General features: G+C 37.8%; 1 protein-coding gene across 2 annotated transcripts in view; it reads right to left on the bottom strand.

Moving 5' to 3' along the window:
• The window catches only part of PAPLN (papilin, proteoglycan like sulfated glycoprotein), a 1077292-nt gene that overhangs the window by 33291 nt on the left and 1021396 nt on the right, over window positions 1-22605 (bottom strand). For both annotated transcript variants that reach the window (XM_044074058.1, XM_044074059.1), the window contains one exon: window positions 895-1003. In XM_044074058.1, the coding sequence (XP_043929993.1) occupies window positions 895-1003 (109 nt within the window). The remainder of the gene's footprint in view (window positions 1-894; window positions 1004-22605) is intronic.

The following is a 22605-nucleotide window of genomic DNA, read 5'->3' as shown; positions in this document are numbered from 1 at the left end:
ATAATTACAATGTGTCTTTAGCCTGGAACAAACTTCCTAACTCTATTAGAAACATTCAAAATACAAGTCAATTCAAAAAGCAACTAAAACTTTTTCTCTTAAGCTCATGGATCCAAGGATCTGCCCTTGCTATGAGTCTACATGAATCCTCCCATCTCTCTCCGACATTTTCTCTCTTCCGTTAACTCTTTTCTCTTCCTTTCTAATAACTTTATGGCTACTTTTCTTTTAATATGACTTTCTCACAATTTTAAGTAGCTTTATTCATGCAGTAGTGTGACTACTATGTATCCACTACAACTAAAAGAATGTAATCATGTATGTAGTTATCTGTTTTTGTAGTTACTGACACTCTTAATAGTACATTGACTCCAGTCTGCCTTTATATTGTACATTCCATGCCCCATCTGTAATTACGTTGTGCATATTTGAAATTGCCAGATTCTGTTAAATTGATTTCATTCTATTTATTTATTGTAACTGTATTTTGCTTAACTTTTTCTGCATATTCCAGGTTTTACTTTTTATTTTTACTATATTGTATAACTTAAAATACGTGTTTCTATGTTCTATGAATATGTGTATGTAATTTCCTAGAGCTTTTCTCTTCGGGTCTCCACTGAAAATGAGCTTCGAACTCATTTGGACCAACCTGGTTAACAAATGTCAAATAAAATAAAAAAAATAAATAAAAAATTGTACACCAACAAATGTATATGGTATTATTCGGCATGACAAATTATAAAGTCATATATCTGGCAAATGTCAATGACTGATTACACAAGGAGTGTGGCTATTTCCACACATTGCATCAGTTATTTCAAGGTGCCTTGATATACAGTCCTTCTATAATCTGTGTCCCTACCACCTTTTCTTCTCATATGCCAACCTTACCTGGACCATTTCACATTCACATTTGTGCCAGAAACAACGCAAGGCAGGTGGACACTTCCTCCTATAGTGACTTCAACATTTGGTGGAGGAGACGTAATTTTCAGCTCTCCTAAATGAACAAGAACTGCATTATTAGCATTACCGATAGAATGTATATGATGCATGGTACATGAAATTGATAACATTTGTATCACAAACTTTTTCAAAATATAGCTATGGTGATTTAAAAGCTTAACAGACTCATTTTATATGTTCTGTACAATTACCACTCATTTGTTAAATATGATTATGCTGAATATCTTAAAAGTTTACTTCTTTCTACAAAACTGCTCAGGTTTAATTATATAGGAAATAGAATTGTCAATTTGTGGAGAGACAGCTTTTTTTTTTTTTTTTACCTAATTCTAGCTTTGTTCTTTTCCACACAAAAAGAGTCTCATGTGGGTGTTCATTGCTCTTGAGTTCCTCATTTCTGCTACCATTAATGGAGATAGTTCAACTAATTTGCTTACTGCTACTTCTGCTGATAGATGCAACAGTCTCTTCATCATTGCCATTGAAGAAACTGCCATCAGTGCATCAGATCTATCACGGCTGGTGTTAGAATTTTGGCAACCCCCAGCAAATGTGAAGCTGGGGACTCCCTATTTCTGTCTCCCCACAAAGGAACCTTTTAGTTCATGTTGCAAACTTTTAGGAGTAGTAAATATAGACTGACCTGTAGCTACTATCCTCTTACATTACAACAGGGCTATGTACCACATTATGTTGGCCCATTCACAAAAGGGACATTCACAGTTACTGGCATTTAGTTGCAACAATGATACATTAGAACAACTCTATATACAGGGATGGACTTGGGTGAAATGGTGCCCTAGATCTACTGTTTCAGTCCCTCGAACACACACCCTCCTGTCCTTCTACTTTTTTCCTTCCTTTTCTCACATTTTGCCTTATTCTACAGATTTTTTTCAAGAAACCATAGCTTTCTATATTCTCTGAAATGCATTTTAAATTTTTTTCTTTTTATATAACATTTTCATCCAGTGATAGCTTGAACAGAAATTATGGTTAAGAAAATAAATTTAGTGTTGCCATTCAGCTTTAGTTTTCCTTGCATCCTTTCAACACACCTTTCTTGACCAAGACCAAGACAACTCAGTAATAACCATTTAGGAAATAACTCAATTGAACCAGGGTCCCAGAAGCCATAGGGTTATAGTTGCTCTGGGATGCATTTTACAGCATTTGCCAACATTTTAATCCGATGATGGCCTAAACAAAATCATGAGTAAGAAAAGAATTTCAATCTTATTGTTTTTTACAAGGAAAACATAAGTTGTGCCCAAGGCTTAATGTTCAATGCTATCAAGATAGTGGCGCACAATAAACTAACAAGGCAATTGCTGTGAGGATACAGAGGTCCTGTTTGGGAATACTGCCTGTGTGAGGATACACAGGTCCTACCTGGGAATACTGCCTGTGTGAGGATGCACAGGTCCTACCTGGGAATATTGCCTGTATGAGGATATACAGGTTCTATCTGGGAAAAGTGCCTGCCTCCCTAACCTCCTCAAAAAGACAGTTACTGCCACTGTATCCCTCTGTTGTTAGATTAGGATGAAGGCAGACATACAAATTGCCACAGTCACGTAATTAAAGTGACTATTGACATACATATACATTGCACGCATCCTCACTCCCAAAGGCAGCCACCTGTATATGTGCCTGATGTATGATTGTGAGGAAAGTGAAAAAATAATGACAGTAATGTATTCTACTTTGTTGCTTCTAAACATTATTCTGCACCTACGGAAGCTATAGCAACCTTCTTTGTACACTTCTGAGGTCTATGAGAAAAATAAACAATTTAATGGATCACACTGTCATCAGTCCAAACACAAGCTTCATGTGCACACCTCTAGGGTTTGACTGTGATGAAAATTAAAGAAGTAATAACCACACAATTCCCAGACCCCCCCACACACACATAACGTACAGCAGCTTTCTGTACACTCACATCTATGCAGGTATGGTTTTAGAATTAGTGCAGTTGATAGCTGAGGCCATTATTAGCTTTATCCTAACAGGGTCATATCACAGCCTGTTCAGGTTAAAAAGCATAATCAGAAAATTAAAACATTTTTTCTCCTCATTCTTCTCCAACCAGGAACAGTTTTTTTGGGGCACCCACACAGTCAAGGATGATTAAGGCAGCCCATTGTATCCATTTATACAGTCTAGGGAGTGGGGGTCACCAGAATCCTAGAATATCTAACTCTCTGAATGTTCTGTGATATATTTTATGGTTTTCTTTTGAAATATAATTATTTGCTAACTGCATTTTTTACTGACACCCAGAAGAATAATGTATGTGTTCTAGCATTATTGGGTGTTTGTACAGATAAAAAAACAATGATTTTTACACACACATACATACACACACACACACACACACACACACACACACACACACACACACACACACACACACACACACACACACACACACACACACATGCACGCACGCATGCACGCACGCACATACACACACGCACGCATGCACGCACGCACACACACACACACACACACACACACACACACACACACACACACACACACACACACACACACACACACACACACACACATGCACACAAGCTATAGCAATACTAGTTTTCTACTTATTTCAGCAAATAGCAATACATTGTGCAACAACAGTACTGACACACCAGATCAGTGATTGCTATTTAGCAGTCGTCAAACAGCAGCAGAGGTAAGTCACTTTTATTTACCTCATTGAGGAGTAATGCAAACTTGTCACTATTCCTGATTTCACAGACTTTCCTTGATTTTGCTCAGAATTTTTATCTGTCCTTCGTAAAAAGTTTGGTTTGCTGATAAAGCATTTAGGATTATAAACAGTGAATAAATTCAGACACCAGAGTTTTATATTTCTTGTTGTCCAAAAAATGCATGTTGATGCAAAAGGTATTACTCTAACTTTTTATGTAAATTAGAGCAATATTTAAAACGTGTTCCTGATTTTGAGCCTTTACTCTGCTCTTACTTTGTCATTATGCTGAATTGTACAGAACCAATGTTACTGGATCATGGTAAGAGAAGGAAACCCAAGAGGTGTGAGAGAACATGCAAAAGAAGATCTAGGGCAGATATCACTGCAAGGCTAAAAGCAAATCCCTACAGGCCTGCACTCCCATCCATTCTGCTGGCAAATGCTCCACCACTGGAAAGCAATATGGACTATATAAGGCTGGATTTATCTACTCAAAACTAGGTGAGGAAATGCTGTGTGCTTATTTTTACTGAGACTTGGCTAAACTCTTAACATTTTTGACAGTACAGTCCATGTGGATGGGCTATCACTTTTTAGAGCAGACAGAATACTTTCTCTCAGTGGTAAGTCCAGCGGGGGAGGGGTCGGCATATACATCAATAACAAATGGTGTACCAGTTGTGAGATAATATCCAAACACTGCTCAGATTTTCTAGAGTTTTTGTCACTGAAATGCAGACCCTTTTATTTACCCAGGAAATTTAACAGCATCTGCATCACAGCTGTCTACAGTCCTCCCAGTGCTAATCCAAATGAGGCAATAACCACATTATACCAGGCTGTAAATGAACTGCAAAACCAGAATCCAGACTGTGTTCATAATGTGGCAGGTGACCTTAATCAGGCCTACTTGAAAACAGTTCTGCCCCACTATTTCCAATATGTGAACTTTGCAACAAGGGGGGAGAACACACTGGACAAGATATACAGCAATATTAAGCTGGCATTTAAGGCAGTGCCTCACCCACACCTGGGAAACTCTGAGCACCTCTGCATATTGTTACTACCAGCACATAAACCATTGCTAACTAGAAGGAGACCAACAGTGAAACAAGTAAGAGTATGGCCAGAGGGTGCAGTCTCAGCACTCCAGGACTGTTTCAAGAGCACAGACTGGAGCTTATTCAAGCAGTCGGCTACTGAGAACCAGTGTACAAACCTAGAGGAGTACACCAAGGCAGTGATGGGCTACATCTTGCAATGTGTGGATGATGGGGCAGTCACCAAAACCATCATTACATGAGCCAACCAGAAACTCTGGTTGACGAGATGGGTGTATGAGCTACTGAAAGTAAGGAGCACAGCCTTCAGGTCTGGAAACAGGGAAGCCCTCAGAAGAGCCAGAGCAAATCTGAACAAGGGAGTCAGGGAAGCAAAATGCACCTATGGCAGAAAGATCCAGAGCTATTTCTCTGACCAAAAAGAACCCAGGCGCCTATGGCATGGTATCCGGTCCATAACTGACTACAGACCCCTATCTTCACAATGTGAGGACAACAAGGAATTCCTAAACAAGAGCTGAATATCTACTTCAGCAGATTTGATGAAGGGAACAGGACAACAGAGAAGAAAATGCCCATCAGGCATAACGAGAGGATGCTCACTCTCAATCCAGCTGACATACAGAGGACACTGCGCAGAGTTAACCCACGAAAAGCAGCTGGGTTTGACAACATTCTAGGACATGTGCTCAGGGACTGCACACTACAATTAACAAATGTCCTCATGAATATGATATCGTCAGTAACTCTCTGAGTCAGCAAATAGTTCCAAAATGCTTCAAGGACATGACAATCATTCTGTGACCAAAGAAGTCTCCACTATCTTGCCTAAATGACTACTGCCCTGTAGTCCTCACCTCCACAGTGATGAAGTGCTTTGAAAGGCTGGTCAAGGATGCCACAACATCTGGGCTGCCTGCTGATCCTGACCCTCTGCAGTTTGCTTACCAAGCAAACTGCTCTATGGCATATGCCATCTCTCTAGCACTCCATCTATCACTGGAACACCTTGAGAATAAAAACACCTATGCGAGGGTACTATTCATTGACTTCAGTTCTGCTTTTAACATGGTTATCCCTCTTCTTCTGGTAATGAAGGTACTTTAACTAGACATCAACACTCCACTTTGTAACTGGATTCTTGACTTTCTCACAGACAGACCTCAGAAAGTGTGCACAAAAAAATAACTCCTCGGCTAACATCACTCAACACTGGAGTCCCACAAGGATATGCACTAAGTCCCTTGCTGTTCTCCCTGTCAACACACAAGTGTATAGTCAAGTACAATACAAACCATATCATCAAGTTTGCTGATGACACAACGGTGGTGGGCCTCATTAGTGATGACGATGAAACGGCGTATTGAGATGAGGTGGAACAACTGATTACTGGTGTGGAAATAACAACTTAGAACTAAACATGAGCAAGACAAAAGAGATAATTGTGGACTACAGGGAACATTCTCCCCTCACCACAGTGGGGAAACAGTGGAAAGAGTGAGAAGCATGAAGTTTCTGGGGTGCACATTGATGCGGACTTGTCTTGGAATACCAATACAAATGCCATAGTCAAGAAAGTGCACCAGATATTGCACTTTTGGAAGCTGCTCTACCTCTGAGTGCAGATCCCTCCAGAGAGTGGTAAAGACAGCTGAGAGGATCATCAAGACCACCTTACCACCTATCCATGAGTTGTACTTATACAGATGTCTCTGCAAGGCCAGAGGAATAATTAAAGACTGCACTCACCCTGCTTACAGACTGTTCCTGCATCTATCATCTGGAAAGTGCTTCTGAAGCATACATTGCAGAACTGTGAGATTTAGGAACAGCTTTTTCCCTAATGTCATCAGGCTGCTGAGCTCTAGTAACAACTGCGCTCCGTGATGGACATCTGTGTCAGTAGAAACTGTAGAAACTTGTCTGAAATTGTGCATTAACCTAGTTAACAGTTTCATCTAATACTTAGTGCAATATTCACCATGACTGTAACTTATAGGCCATCTAGGGCAGTAGAAATGCAGTAAAATATCTCTTCTTTCAGTGCAATACATGTTGCAAATTCGTAAATTAACCATAGTGCAATACTCTAAGGTCCATAGTGCAATACTCTAATGTTCACAGTGCAATACTCAAATGTCTCTTTCTGTGCAAGGATCAATGCAATGTCTTCCTGTGCAGTTTTAAAGTCTCATGCAAGTAAGTATTGATTGCGAAAAGTGTTAAAAATGTGTTTCTAATTATGTGCAGTATTAGTCTGTCTACCTGCATGTCTGTGATGTAATAGCTAGATGTTATATGTGTAAATGAAAATAGTCTATATGTTGTTTGCACATTGAGTCTGGAGACACAGAATTTCATTCAGTTTTTGCACTTGTGTGATTTCTGAATGACAATAAAGTTGATTTTGACTTTGAATTTTTCAGCAAAGAAGTTGAGAGGTATAGAATCTGGTGATCTGCCAGTATTTATAAAACTCCCTGAAAGAGAAAGCCATCCCTGAAGACTTGAAGCATTTACTCTTCTTAAAATCCGAGGTAACCACTGAGATTGGTAACTCTGAGTTGCTGATCTCTCTAGAGTTTACATAGGTCATGTTCATTATCAGCTTTATTCTAACAGGGTCATAACACAACCCTGTTTAGGTTAAAGAATGTAATCAGGGAATTAATGTTTTTTATTCCTCATTTTCCTCAACCAGCAGCAGCTTTTGTGGGATCCACACACAGTCAAGAATAATTAAGAGGGCCCCCTGCAGCCATGGGTATTGCAGGTACTTAAAGCTGGCTATGTTGCTAGTTTTAATGGAGATAATATCTATCAGCAGGGCTTCACTAAGCCAGGGGCACTATGTCAGTGGTAAAATATTTAATGGAATTGTGATGCCTGTTGCTTGATAAAACACCGTTGCTACAACCAGAGATATCTTTGAATTTTAGCAGAGATACAAATAAGAGTTATTACCCACCTGATTTATTAAGTATACAAGACTGCTGGAATAGCTTTTGTTGGTTTGACAAGCATGTTACAAAATATCAAGATACGGTAACACACACACATGCACATTTCTCATGCCCCCCCCCCCCAACATGTAATATCCTTACCTTGAGACTGCAGTGTGAATATAGTGCGATCACAATAGTGAGAGCCCTGGTTGCTTTCTGTTTTGGTGACAAAGACACTTTATGCAGATTTTTTTTAAATATCGGGCAGTTCTTTGGAAAGACACTCAGTTTTTCTGTTGTGACATTAGTCCCTTCAGCGATTGCTCGGTCTGAATACCAAAATGCTAACTTTTGTGCACAAGCTAAACATGTTCATCCTGTGTACAGTTTGAGAAAACTCTTGTATTACTAATTTTACATGAAAACTTTTTTTTTTCCAATGCTATAAACATAACTAAAATAAAAAACCTGTAGGATCCTTGTGGAACCTGGAAATAGCAGACCCAGGTCACTAAATTTTATGTGGCTGAATCTGTGAAGACAAGTAGGACAGGAGCACAGTCCCAGCTATAAATAAGGGAAAGTGGCTATTTCAGGGTTACACAAGTGGTGGTATGTCCTTCGAAGGATGTTTCTAAGATCTTGAAGTAGCTTTTCGATACGAGGTTGTCCTAATAAGGAGATTATTTTTAAATGACAAGCGATCTCTGTTATATGAAATGTCCTAAAGAGGGAATTTAGACAAATTACGTTGTTCTCTTCGTCCTAATAAGGAGGTTTGTATTATTATATTAGGCCTTTTGGTATTGAGTTGTGTTAATAAGGACATCATCCTAATAAGGGTGTCAAGTGTAAATGGCAAAAATTCTCTGTTAAATAAAACATCCAAAAGTGGCATCTCAGCAACCTGTGTTTCCTCTTTATCATAATAAGGACATTTGTATTTTATAAATTTAGCCTTTTGGTAGTAGGTTGTCCTAATAAGGACATTATGATCATTGGTGGTATCTCTGTCTGTTTTTTTTTTGTCCTTAAAAGGATGTTTGGGCGATCGGTGTTGTAGTTTTGTGCTAATAAGGACGTTTTTAGTTGAATGGCTTAAATAATGCAATATCTCTGCAAATCTTGTTTCTTTTAAAATTCTTTATTTGTTTCAAGCTGACAGATGAGTGGAATGTCCATTTTTTGTTGTTGTTTTTGTTTTGTTTTGGGGGTGAGTAGATGTAACTATAATAAGCCAATCAGTTACGGCTTATTATAGTTACAGTGAAGTTTTTTTTTGCTCTTCACTTGAAGAGCTGAGGGGGTGGGGTGCAGGTTCATAGTACTGGTCTAGGGTGCTGGTTGAATGCTTCTGCTTGCCAGTTTCAATGAAACCGACCCCTGAAAAAAATGACAGTTTGATAAAATGGGTGTTTGACTGTATGTTTGACTGAAAAACACTGCACTTTTGCCTGGTGACCAAACAATACATACAAGCACATCCAATACAACTATTTTGATATTTGCATTTAAAAAAACAACAAAAAAGAGAAAATGAAAGGAAAAGCTATCAAAGAAAGAAAAAGAACATTTCCTTCTTCAGTTACTAAATCCATAATCTGAATAGTGGTACTGTTACAGAAAGTGCTTTTGTAATGTAAGTTGTCAGGTTCAGAACAGGTTTAGAGTTAGGGCATGCTGCCACTAACACTAATTCAGCACCTAACCTTACCCAAATACATTCTGTAACACTGCCACTACACAGGACCATCTTGAACACACACATCACAAGCAAATACAACCCCACTGCACTCCATCTTTCCCCTTACCTAACCCATCTCCTTCCTCAGACCAGTAACACCTGCATAAACATTCACTTCCCACCCACACACACACATATATCCATCACACAAGCAATCACCTTTCTTAACCTTTACTATAATGCTTAGCAGCTACACTTGCACACACACACACACACACACACACACACACACACACACACACACACACACACACACACACACACACACACACACACACACACACACACTTCTATCACTAACCCAAAAGCCTTCTGCAACCCCACTTTTTGTTGTTGACATAATGTGCACATGCTCAAACGTCCACTCAACCACTTGTCTACTTGATCAAATTTGTCACATTGTGGATTAAATTGCAAGTTGACAAGAGTTTCATGAATATATATATATATATATATATATATGTATATGTCTCATACAGACAGAAGCTGCAGTGTATATACTAATTCATTAAACAGTGATAATATGTAACAGTTACTTTCTTCACCTCTGTATTTCTACCTGTGATATGCCTGCTCAAACAATTTGTATGAAAATGACTTAATTTTGGCCAGTGGCAAGCAATTTAGCTTACAACTCCTGGTCAGGCACTAGCCATAATTCAATTGCCAGATTCCTAATCTCTCTGGAAACTGACTTGTGATCTTATCTCTACATTATATGAAAGCTTTGTGTATTTTTGCTTCACGTTTGTATAGGAAGTTGTAGTCCATATTAAAGAGCAAAACATGATACAGTAGCTTTTGAAAAAAAAATATTTCTTATAGTTTATCTTTCACGGTTATTAACCCAGTGACTGTAGGAAATGTCTGGTTAAAAATAACACATAATCACTGGTCATTGAACTTTCATTCCTTTGCTTTCATTTTTTGTAACTCTTTCTTACTCCAGCTACAGGTTATTTTTGTCAATTGGCTAAGTAAAGCTGCTGGTTGCAGTTCAGTCACTGTTAATGTCTGTAGTCAGAAGCCTAAGGTTCCCCACGCATCCCTGGCAAAGTTGAGCATCAAAAGTGCATAATATTCATATTACTCTCGATACACTGACAGTGAACAGATACCCGCTGTGGTTGTCACCTTCCTTACATCAGAGAAACATTATCAGAATTAAATGTAGTAGAGAGTCAATTATCCGAATGTCGATTATCCAAAACATCAATTATCTGAACGCAGCCTTCCAAAGTTTTCAGGTAGGAAGAATGATAAAGCCTGAATATGTAAATGTTATATGTATTCGCTTCTGCATGTTTTTTGAGCTTGTACTACAATAATATACTGTAACATTTTGTACTTACAGTACATTTGTTTTATTTTTCTTGTTTAATGTTCATCAAAACATTTTAGAAGTTTTTTTTTAATCTGGTTCAATTATATGTTTATCTGAACCACCCTAGGTCCCAATAGGTTTGGATAATCAACTCTCTACTGTAAGCGATATCTCCTGAGAATCCTACTGGAATATTGTTTCTGTTACATATTTATTGGTTCTTACTGGGGCAGAGATGGAAGTGTTTCACTTTGTATTTTGAGAGATGTGTGTAATGGGATTTTTATACATGGAAACCCTATATATCTAGTTTGGAGATGAAACTGTTGCATCTTTCTGTCATTGTCTTACCTTCAGGTGATTGTTATCTACAGTGTGCAATGTAGTAATTTGTGGCTTACAGTGAAGTAGAAACAGTTGTAGGAGTTTAGGGATCTTGGCTGTACACTTGTCAGATAACCCTACAGTCATGGCTGGTAAACAAAATTCTGTACAGTCATGATTAATGAAATTCACTCCTGACCTCTTCAGTTTGGTTTGTGCCATACAGCAGCCTTTGCACCAGATCAAGTGTGAAATCAGTGACATTGCCTGAAGAAGATTTACTATCTGTCATTAACTACCTTGGATTGCAGCCAAATACATTGCTTGTAAACTTATAGCTCAGCTGTAATCTTAGCCACTGTTATTCAAGGGTAATAGCTGCTAGCTCAGCTATTAAAATACTTGCTAGTCTTTATGGCACCAATGATATAAGTGTTGTACCATTTAACTAAATAATTTCATTTTGAACTATAACTGTTTACTACCTATTGTTAAACAAAACCTACCTATACTTCTTGTAACTTGTAATTGTTGTTTTTATTGTGGAGATTTTCTCCCCAAGCCTCCGCTGAAAAAGGACGTGTCCAGTCAGATTTTCCCAGTCAACAAATGTAAATAAAATAAAATAAATAAATAATTTATTGCCACCTTTTCAGTAGTCCACTGTGGCAATAGAAGCTGAAAGAATTTGCTTTATTTGTTAACAATGAGTCACAGTTATCTATCATGCTGCTGTTCACTGGCTGACTTTTCAAAGTCATGAAAAGAATGCTGAACCTGTGGGCTACACATTTCTCTTGCTGTCTGCCATATGAGCCCCATTCACAAAAAGCAGACCGCATAACAAAGGTATGGCTTTGGGCATGATACTGCACTCTGAATGAAAGAAGCAGCTAGTTTATCTTTTTCTGTAGTGTGTTACGGAACTTCTCCTTAAATTCAATGCACAGTTGAAACCACAGACTTTCAACGTAAACATCTTTGCAGTGATATCATAAAGCTTCTCCAAAAATATGCAGCTACAGAAATTATACAGAATATTACAATTTTATTTTATTTTTATTATAGCAACTGAGAAAGATTTTCCAGAGAATTTTCTCTTTAGATGACATTTGTAAAGTTCATTCCACTTTTAGTGTACACTTAGGTCACCAAGAACAATTATTTATTTTTTTTAAGTGCATGTATTTTGGTGATGTTTTAGTTTATTACTTGAAATGAACTTGAAATGAAGGGAGGCAGAGGAAGTACATAAATCATCAATAAAAAAAATCTTGCTTCCTAAAATCACTTGGATAAGTAGCCAGTTTGGTTCATTGTCTTTAACAGAATTACTTTTAGTAATTATACTAACTGAAAAAAAGTTTGCATCTTACCTTGCTAGCAGGGCTGCTCCACCATCAACCACACTACTTGATAACTGCCACAGTGATATTAAAATGATCACCACCATCACTGAACAATACTTTTGTTGAGACTGAGTCTTCATTTTACTGATTCATTACAGTGTGTTGTCAAATGTCAGTAAGTTTTACAGTAGCATAGCTAGGGTGGATGAGAGGGGCAACTTACCTGGGAGCAAAGTGTTGGGAGTGCAGTCAGCCTATCCACCTATTCTGATATTGAATGTAATACTAGCTTTTAAAACCCGGTATTGCATTTGCTGTCAAACCTGAGCACTGTAGCATTCTGTGTGTGGTCTAGACTGTAACAACTGGTTGCTACATTGTAGCAAACACTTTGCTACAATTTAAAAGTTAGAAAAAAATTTAACTAAAATCTGTGGGCTGTAGGACTCTGCGCAAGCAGGGTATAAACTGTAGTGACAGTTTGCTACAATTTATAAGAAGATTTTTTTTTTTTAATTAAAACTTGAGCACCATAGTGATTTGTGCAGGCAGGGTACAAACAGTATCAACTGTTTGCTACATTTGTAGCAAGCAGTTTGCTACAGTTTATAAAAATAAATTGTTATCTATTTATTTTTAATTGTAGGGAAGAGGGCTGGGGACAGGGTACAGAAACGGGACCTGAATTGCTGGGCAGGATGGGGGGCATGTTGTGTCACCTAGAAGGAAAAATTGTTTTGTTTTTTTTGTTTTTTTTTGCTTTGCTTTTTAATGGAAGAGCTTGGGGATGTGCGTCTGTAATAAGATGATCACTTGACTGGCTTAATACAGATAAAGTAAAGAGCTTTTTTTCTTTCTTCTATTCATCTGAAGAGCTGAGGGGGTGGGGCACACCATGGTTACTGTTAATGGTGCAAGGTGCTGGTTGAGCCAGCTATGTTTCTGAAGCTATGGTCTGAATTTGAGTTTAATAGATTTAATTATTTAACTGTAAATACTTTCTTTGTAATCAGTACTCATATTACTTTTCGTATTACCACTAATGTTTATTTGTAGAAAATCTGAATAAAAACACAAATGGAAGATTCATCTGCAATACTGTCATCACACAACAAAGACATGTTAATATGCTTATATTTTTGTGCCATTGTGTCACGCAGTTCTTACAAACTTGTGCTTCTGGGTAGTATATAACAACCGTACTGAAAGTAGAAGAAGCTAAAGGCTTTAACTGAAATGCTGGCACTCCAAATGCTGAGTGATAACATGCGGAAAAGAAAAATATCAAAACTGCTTCTATGCTCAGATTTTTCATCAGATGTACTTGTTTTTCAAAACTCTTGAAAACAAGCACATCTGATGAAATATCTGGGCATCTGATTACTGTAACATTTTCATACAGAATAGCACATAACTTTAATAAACATTTGAAATGTCAGGACCCACTAGAGAAATTCCCGAAACACACAGAGATTAGATAGCCAAAAAAACACATACTTATATATACTAAGTCTGAGATGGCCATTCGTCTGAATATTCCCTTTTCTTTGAGGTACGGTGATATTGGATTAAGTATATATTCCCTTAAGTATAAATTCCCTTACCAGCCTCAGTAAGAAGCTGAGATCCCTCGTAAAATCCTCCAAAGCTAGTTACAAAAATAAAATTGCCAAAGATTCCAAAGACAACCACAAGGCATTCTATAACTATGTCAAGACTCTAAATGGTAATGCTCAGATCTGCTCTGAGCTACAACAGAATGGCATTAAATATACTGATCCCAAGGATATTGCCAATATCCTGGCAGATCGATTCAGTGCCAACTTCACCCCCCCTCTCACCCCCTAAACGGCCCATCTCAATACTGGAAGATTGTTAAATTCTGGTAATAATGACCACACAGGTAAAAAACGCACTCTCTAAAGCTAAGAATACAGCATCCATGGGACCAGATGACATCCTGGGCTGTGCACTACATGAACTACAAAATTAACTTGCACTTCACCGAAGTGTCTTGTTTAATCATACCCTCACCTCAGGCTTCCTGCCCACTGAGTGGCACACAGCTGCAGTTATCCCACTAGACAAGGGGGGATCCACCTTGGATCCCGGGAACTACCGCCCCATCAGTCTGATGAGCCTGATCTTCAAGGCCATGGAATGTATTATCATGGAACTTATAAACAAAGATATTTGGCAACCTTCAAACACTGGACTCCACCCAGTTTGGGTTCGTGAAGGGCCGATCTTGTCTCCTGAACCCAACTGACTTCTTCGAATCAGTCTCCAGCACAGCCTATCTGGACCTCGCCAAGGCCTTTGACACCATCCTCCACTCTGGAATCATAGATAAACTTACTAAGCTGGGCATTAATCCCTACATCACTCGATGGGTTGCCAACTGGCTTATTGACAGAACCCACACTGTAAAAGTAGCTGACTCCAAATCCAGCTCCAGACAAATGACAAGTGGAGTACCTCAGGGTTCAGTCCTGGGACTGCTCTTATTTGGCATCTACTTCTCTGAAGTACAGGCCAGCACTAAGGGACTCTGGCTAACAAAGTTCGCAGATGACTGCAAACTGGGAGCCATTATTGAATCCCCAAATGATGTGGACACTCTACAAAAGGTCCTTACAGAAACAGATGCGTGGTGTCAGAGCCATGGACTCAAGCTCAATGCCAAGAAATGTATAGTTATCCCCTTTGGGAAAAAACATGTACCCGTGAATTATCACATAGGTGGCAGTACACTAAACACCAAAAGTGTAATAAGAGACTTAGGGACACAGGTGGACAGTGGTCTCACCTTCAATAACCACATTGCCACAACAGTCAGGAAATCCTTCTATGTGGCACACCTCATCACTAAGGGCTTTTCATCCAGAAAAAAGGAGGTCATTGTCCCACTGTACTCATCCCTCATTAGACCCATTATAGAATACAATGCCCCATTTGGTATGTACCTCTCAAGACATCTGCAACAACTGGAGAGGCCGCAGAAATACCCCACTGAAAGAATCACAGACCTAAAGCAGATGCCCTATGCTGACCACCTTAAAAACCTCCAGCTATACTCTGTCACATATCATCTACTCAGAGGCGATTTCTGCTTAACATACAAGGCCATGTCAAACCCAGAGCTGTTGGACATGCTACACTTAAAGAAATCCCAATCCCTCAGAGCCACACTCTCCAGGGATCTAAACCTTGTCATCACAATAAACAAAACATGCTGGAGGGATAGGTTCCTGACCCAGAGACTCTCCAGAATCTGGAATAGACTGCCCATACATGTCAAGCAGAGCACCTCCTTGGTCCTCTTCAAAAGGAATCTTGACGATTGGATGGGAGAAAGGAAATTCACCCTGGGGATCATGTCAGTCACCCTGCTAGACAGAGGTCCGGGGAAGTAAATAGTGTGGGAAGAAATAGCCAGGGAATTGTTATGGCTAGGCTTGTATAGGCCCTAGGGCCTATAGCCTATTACCAACTTATGAACCTATATAAGTTCAAGGGTGTGGGAGGTTTGCCCCTGCAAAAAAAATAAAGGTGTTTAAAGGAAAAGACTGATGTTTGAGATTCACTCTTGACCTGCAGTTTTGATATTTCAATGTCTACAGGTCGAGACGCTTGGAAAAAAATTGTTTCTACCTTCCACTGCTGCAACCACATTTTTTTACAGATAAAGAAAGCTCACTTTACGTGAACTATGAAATTTTAATAAAGTAAATGAGCAAAGTCCTGAAGAAAGAAACCACAATAAGACCACTCAGGCTGTCAGTTGTTGCACAACAACAGACAAAAAAGAAGAAACATGCAATGGTGTGGGAGGGCTTGTGAAAGAAAACATGACAGAGTAAGGTAGGTTGTTACCATACACAACATAACAAGAAACATCACTGGAAAATTGTAGCCATACTGCACACATGAGGGTATACAAAAGTCACTGAAAGAATAACTTATAAGAATTAATCCTGTCTATTGAATAGATTGCTTGGAGCTTCTCAGATACTCCCCTACAAAATGGAGTTCTGGAAGAGATGCCCCTTCCTTATCCAAAGTTACTGTACTACTGTAACTACTGTTCCCATTTTATCAAATGTGTGTAGATAAATTGTTTCCAATTTTTGTCATATTTTGCATTTATTTCTAATTCTGTTTATTTTATTCATTTATTTACTGATATTTTACTACATGGGAAAGTCAGGCTGGGTAGGTGCCCAGTTTCAGTGTAGGCCCAGGGAGAAAAAAACCCAAGAATTACAAAAATTTTTTAACAACAATAATTTTACAATCTTCAAAAATAATACAAAAACATTTCCAGTTAAATAATTATGCCAAATTAAACTTCATTTGAAAACATTGGTTAAGACTAGATACAAATTATATGACAATGATTTAATACTTAGAGAATTTTTAGCCAGTTTATAGAGAATTTCAAGGCAAGTTAGTTTAGTACAAAAAGGAATTGCAGTATGAAGTGATAAAAAAACAAGCTTATGCATATTTAGAGAGCCAGAATAGAGAAATCAATTGAATTAAGAAACTGAATGAAGGGGAGAGAGTAAGGAGGTATAAGGTATGAACAGATAAGTTGTTAGGGATATATTTTATCCGGGGGTTGAGAAAGAACAACACCATATTTTGGCTAGGAAGTCTTTCAGAATGGATTTAAAGGACTAGACAGAAGGTATTTACCTGATGGATACAGGTATGGCATTCCAGGCCTTAGCAAATTAACAAATTAGTATGAGTATAGACAATGCCCAGCAGATGTGATGGGTCTGTGGACAGATAGGAGTTTTTGGTCACTGGATGGTAATGACTGACTGGGAATATAGTTACATACAATGGTATTTAGTATTTAGTGCTGGGCATGCAGATGGATTGGGGTGGGGGGTGTAGCCTCCCACCTATTTTAAATGTTTTAAACCATAGACATGGATACTTACAAGTCCAATGAATAACTCTTTCCAGAAGCCAATATATACCCACACTATGTGGGGGGCTATACCCACCACACCCTGCAATGTAGTGGGCTGTGCCCCCCACACCCCCCTTATTTTATATACTAACTCCAGGATTGCACTACAGTGGGGAAAAGGCCATATATAACTTTCGATGAAAAGAGTTTCAGTCAAATGAGTTTTCAGTGAAATGAGCTTTCAGTGAATTGTGCTCAGGCAACTGAGTTTCAGTGAAATGAGTTTTCAATGAAATGAAGTAGACCCATATATATATATATATATATATATATATATATATATATATATATATACATATATATATGGGTCTGCTTCTAATGAATGAAAACCCACTTACCCGAATCTCTGAAGACCAAGATGACTTAGCTGAAACTGCATTTGATTGAACTCTCAGATCACTGATAAGAAACTCCGGGTAAGTAACAACTTGGCCACCATGGTGAACTTTGCCCCCTTTCCCCACTGTAGTGCTATTTTGGAGTTGGTATATTTAGTTGGGGAGGTGTGGGTTTAATTTTCTTTAGTTTTTATTTTTTGTGCGGTGCATACAAGTGGTTACGTACCTGGAGTTTTCACTAGGTCATCCGAGTGTTCATTCAAATGTGGTTTCGGCGAAGTTGTCTCAGTCTTCAAAGATTTGGGTATGCAGGTTTTCATTCAATAGAAGTAGACCCCATATTTTTATATATATATATATATATATATATATATATATATATATATATATATATATATAAAGCAAAGGGTAAAAAGGTTACACAGACAAATCATTCAGTAAAAACTGCAAGAAAGACTCAACCTCCTGTCGTACAGCCCAGTGGGATATATGCAAATGATCCCTTGAAGATATACCATTGTTTCAACTGCATGATGTCTGAATGCTCATAACTTTTTACTTTTTACATTTCTATGGATTCAGGCCAATAAAGCCAAATCCCACTAGCTGTAGACATGCCATGTTTTGGACTTTCTGTGACCTTGTCAGTGCAACATAAGTAGATTAAATTGGCTAGCTTTTAGAAACACAGGGCTTAAAATCCAGTAAGATGCCCATAAACATTTATAAAGACAAACACACACACACACACACACACACACACACACACACACACACACACACACACACACACACACACACACACACACACACACTGTCCATGGGAAAAGTTATGAAATACCACAGTCTTAAAACAGCTACTTAATGCCACGTAGTGGAGGTGGCTAGAAATGTGGGGAAATGTACTGCAAGGTAGTACATACATACTTTCACATTGCTGACTGCACATCTGTACATTCAGTTCTGCTGGACCAGTTTACAACTGCCTCATAACAGCAGAATGTTGGCTTCAGTTACACAGACACAAATAATATTATCATAGACAATAAGCGTTGATTTCACCTTAACTACTAAGTTATTATTATGGATAACAGAATTTCCCTTGCTAGATATTTACTCCTAATATCTTGGTTCCTTTGCCAGTTGTCTCCAGTAAAATCTAATCCCCTCTTGCTTATTCTCCGCACCCCTAAATGCGGTCATCCCTATTGGCAGAATCTCTTTGCCCCAATCATGTTGGCTTAGTTCTCAAAAGACTTTCTGCTACTTTATGAATACAATATTCTGTATGGCTTTCTATTCTCCTTAAGGATCTGCATCCAAAATCCCACTGTCTCCTTACCTCTTGAATTACCCTCTTGCTTCACCATCGTCCCTTTCTACTTTGAATTATAGTTTTCTGCTTGTGTTATGTATATGAGCCTTAACTCTGTAGCTCTCAAAATATCCCTTCAAATCAGGTAATCTTAAACCACCTTCTTCTATTGGAAGGATCAGCTTATACTTGACCCGTCTTCCCCTCCCAGATAAGATTTTTCAGCTCTTTATTAATTACTGTCCACAATTTCTCTTCTAGTTGATAGAAATATGCCTGATCTATATATAAAACTAAAGGGACTGAAAACATTTTCACTGCTTTTATCTTGCTATTCATATCCATAAATATGAGCTTCCAGTTTCTCAGTTTTTGTATTATCTTTTTAGTCTCTTCCTAAATATCCACAGCTGCCATAACAGAATCCTTTTTAATACATACTCCTAAATACTTCATTTTATCATGTCCCATAAATATGGATATTGCTGAACCAATTCATGTACGGGTACATAATTTACAGCTATAGTGTTTGTTTTATCTTCACTAATTTTATATTCCCCCCCAAAAAAAATTGAAACTGTCCTAGAATGTTCCACATCACTGAGATGTCCTTTTCTGGTTTTAAAAGGTATAAAATATTGTCTACAAATAAAGCCAGCTTTTCTTGATTACCCTACCTATTATATCCTTGAATTTCTAAGTCCCTTATTTTCTTTGCCAATGGCTCTAAATGTAACACACATAACAAAAGGGAAAGAGGGCACCCCTGTCTGGTTCCTCTGTTCAGACACAGCTTATTAGAGAGGTACCCTCCCACTTTAATTTTTGCCTCTGACCAGTGGTGTAGCTAGAGTTTGTGCCACCCAGGGCGGACTTTGGGTTTGCAGCCCCTCACAAAATAAAACATAATACCCATTATAGTCATACAAAAAGTGAAAACAATGCCTAGAAAAACAACTAAGAATATTTTTTTTAACTATACTTTTAAATACTTATTAATTACAACAATATACAATGCTATTTTCCTTGCTTTTCTGTTAGCAAAATTGCTGATGACATTATCAGTGTCTATTTTGTCAGTCAGTTGGTGTTCTGTAGAGAGTATAGCAAGGTTTCCTAAATACAAGATGCTCATAGTTGAGCTCAAGTAATTTTTTATCAGTTTAGAGAAACTTCTCTCATGAGTACCAACACTTATAGCAATTGTGAGGAAAATTTGCAGCAGTATTACAATATTTGGAACTGAATTCCCAGGATTGTATTTCTGAATAAACTGTAAATGTTCAAGGGGACCTTCTCTCCATGTCTCTGTTTTGTCTTGCTTAGCAGCAACAGCAATGAAACTTTGAAGCCTTTTTCTCTCAGTGATGAACTCCTCCTTATCAATGTCACTGTGATCATCAGGATGTAGTTGACATCATTCAAAAGGTTCGATGGAGTAAGGAATGCATATTTCTCAGCAAGAACGTGAAGCTGTTGAAATCTTATAGTTATTTCTTGAATCACTTATCCAGGAAAGAAAGCATTTCTCTTCACAATTCAGTTTCATATGGTAATTCAGCAGCATCACTTGATCCTTCACCAAACATTTGTTTCTTCTTTCTAAATCAACACTGACACTCCTCCATAACTATTCCTAGATCATTACAAACTTCTTTGGCATATATTATTACACTGTTCACTAGCTCATCCCTATTTTCAATTAAAAATGCTTTTAATGCTTCAAGTTTTATATCACAATGCTTTATATTTAATCCTTTAGTTTGTATGTAAACCTGTGTGTCGTTAATTTCTAGAAGAACGGATTCCCACAGGCCAAGGAAGCACAGAAAGAAAAACAATTGCAATCCAACAGGTAGTACGCCAGCATCTGACCTGGTATTTGTATTTTCTTCTCCACTAGTTAAATCTTCTAAAGCTTTTAAAATGCCTGAGATTTTTTTACAACACTTAGCAGCTTCTCCCCTTGCACTCCACTGTGTTTCTATTATGTGCCTGAGACATTGACAAGTGACCAAAGTCAGAATATCCCAACGATGAGTTGAGGATGAAAAAAACTTGAACAAACTCCCTAAAGTTTCAAAATAGGTGACAGACTTTATAGCAACAGAAGCTAAATGTAGATTGGCCAAATTCAGTGTATGATTACTACATGCAACAAACTCTGCTTTTCTATAAACTTCTTTTATGCATCTCCGAACACCAATATATTGTCCAGTCATCACAGCAGAATTGTCATAAGCTTGTCCTCTACAGTTTTGAATATCAAGTCCATCATGTTCTAGTTTTTCCAAAATCATACTTGAAATATTTTTAGACGGGTTTACCTTTTGTTTTGATAAAATCAACAAATGATTCCACTACGTTTACTTTCTTTCCATCAATCATAATGCAGAGCAAAACTTGTCTTGTCTGATCCTTTTTTTCATAAACATCTTTATTAAATTATCATGTATGACATAGGCAATCTTACATTTATATAAATGAAAAGCAAACAGCATTGACACCACTTTAGTTGCTAACATTATACATCACAGACACCATTGAAACAACTGTAGTTGCAAAGATTATACATCAGTTGTAATATATCCAGTCATTGTCAGTTAAGCATTATTTGGCTCAGTCAAATCTTGCCTCTTAAACCTCATTCCTTCTCTACATATATTGTTCCCACTATTCCCATTTTTTTCCTATGTAGTTTGCTCCTTCCCTTTCCCAAAGATCCCAATTCCAATTGTTTTATCTCTTGTTACTATATTCACTTCTTCTAGTAAAGCTGGTCTAGACTGGCTCATCTAATCCTTATGAGAAATGTAAGGAGTGCTGTCAAATATTATAGAATAGTACTTGGCTTGTTTAACTTGTTCTATGATTTTGCTTCTTACTTTAGTTCCTAAAATTTCTATAAATTCGTTTTGGGTCATAGGTGGCATATAATATTTAACAAATTTATTTCCCAGCTTGATTCTGAGAATATGCTCTCTAAGCACTGGGTCTTATTTCATCTACAAATGTACTACTGTAAAATATTTCCTCTATTTCCCATCAATTCAGAATCAATGTCAGTTTCATTATTAATTCCTTCTTGCTGACCCCGTAACGCCAAATTCTGTTTCGCTAGGAATCTAATTACGTCCAACAATCCTGAAAGGATTTGCCTCCACTTTTCTTCATTTTCAATAAGTTTCTAATTTTTTTCATCAAGAGTTGCTCCACACTTAACCTTAATTTTCAACTCCTTCCACTATGTGAATTTCAAAACGTGGGCCACACTGGATTCATGCTTGAATATTTTAGGATTCAGTTTTCACCACATGCTGAATCCATCCACAAAATCAAAATTTGAATAACTTCTGTCCAAAAACAGTCTGCAACAAAAGTAGTAAAGAACTTCCTTGGAAGGACAGTAAATCAACCACAATCTCAACATTTTTTCACCATTTGGTAGAAAAAAACAGTTGCATGTAAGTTTTCTGTTTCGTCCTTTGATTGACGTACCTTGACAAATCACTTCACTGAAATGAGAA

Source organism: Protopterus annectens, chromosome 6.part0, assembly GCF_019279795.1.
Source record: "Protopterus annectens isolate FY-2018-M chromosome 6.part0, PAN1.0, whole genome shotgun sequence".
Taxonomy (NCBI): domain Eukaryota; kingdom Metazoa; phylum Chordata; order Ceratodontiformes; family Protopteridae; genus Protopterus; species Protopterus annectens.
This window is presented reverse-complemented; position numbering and strand designations above follow the sequence as displayed.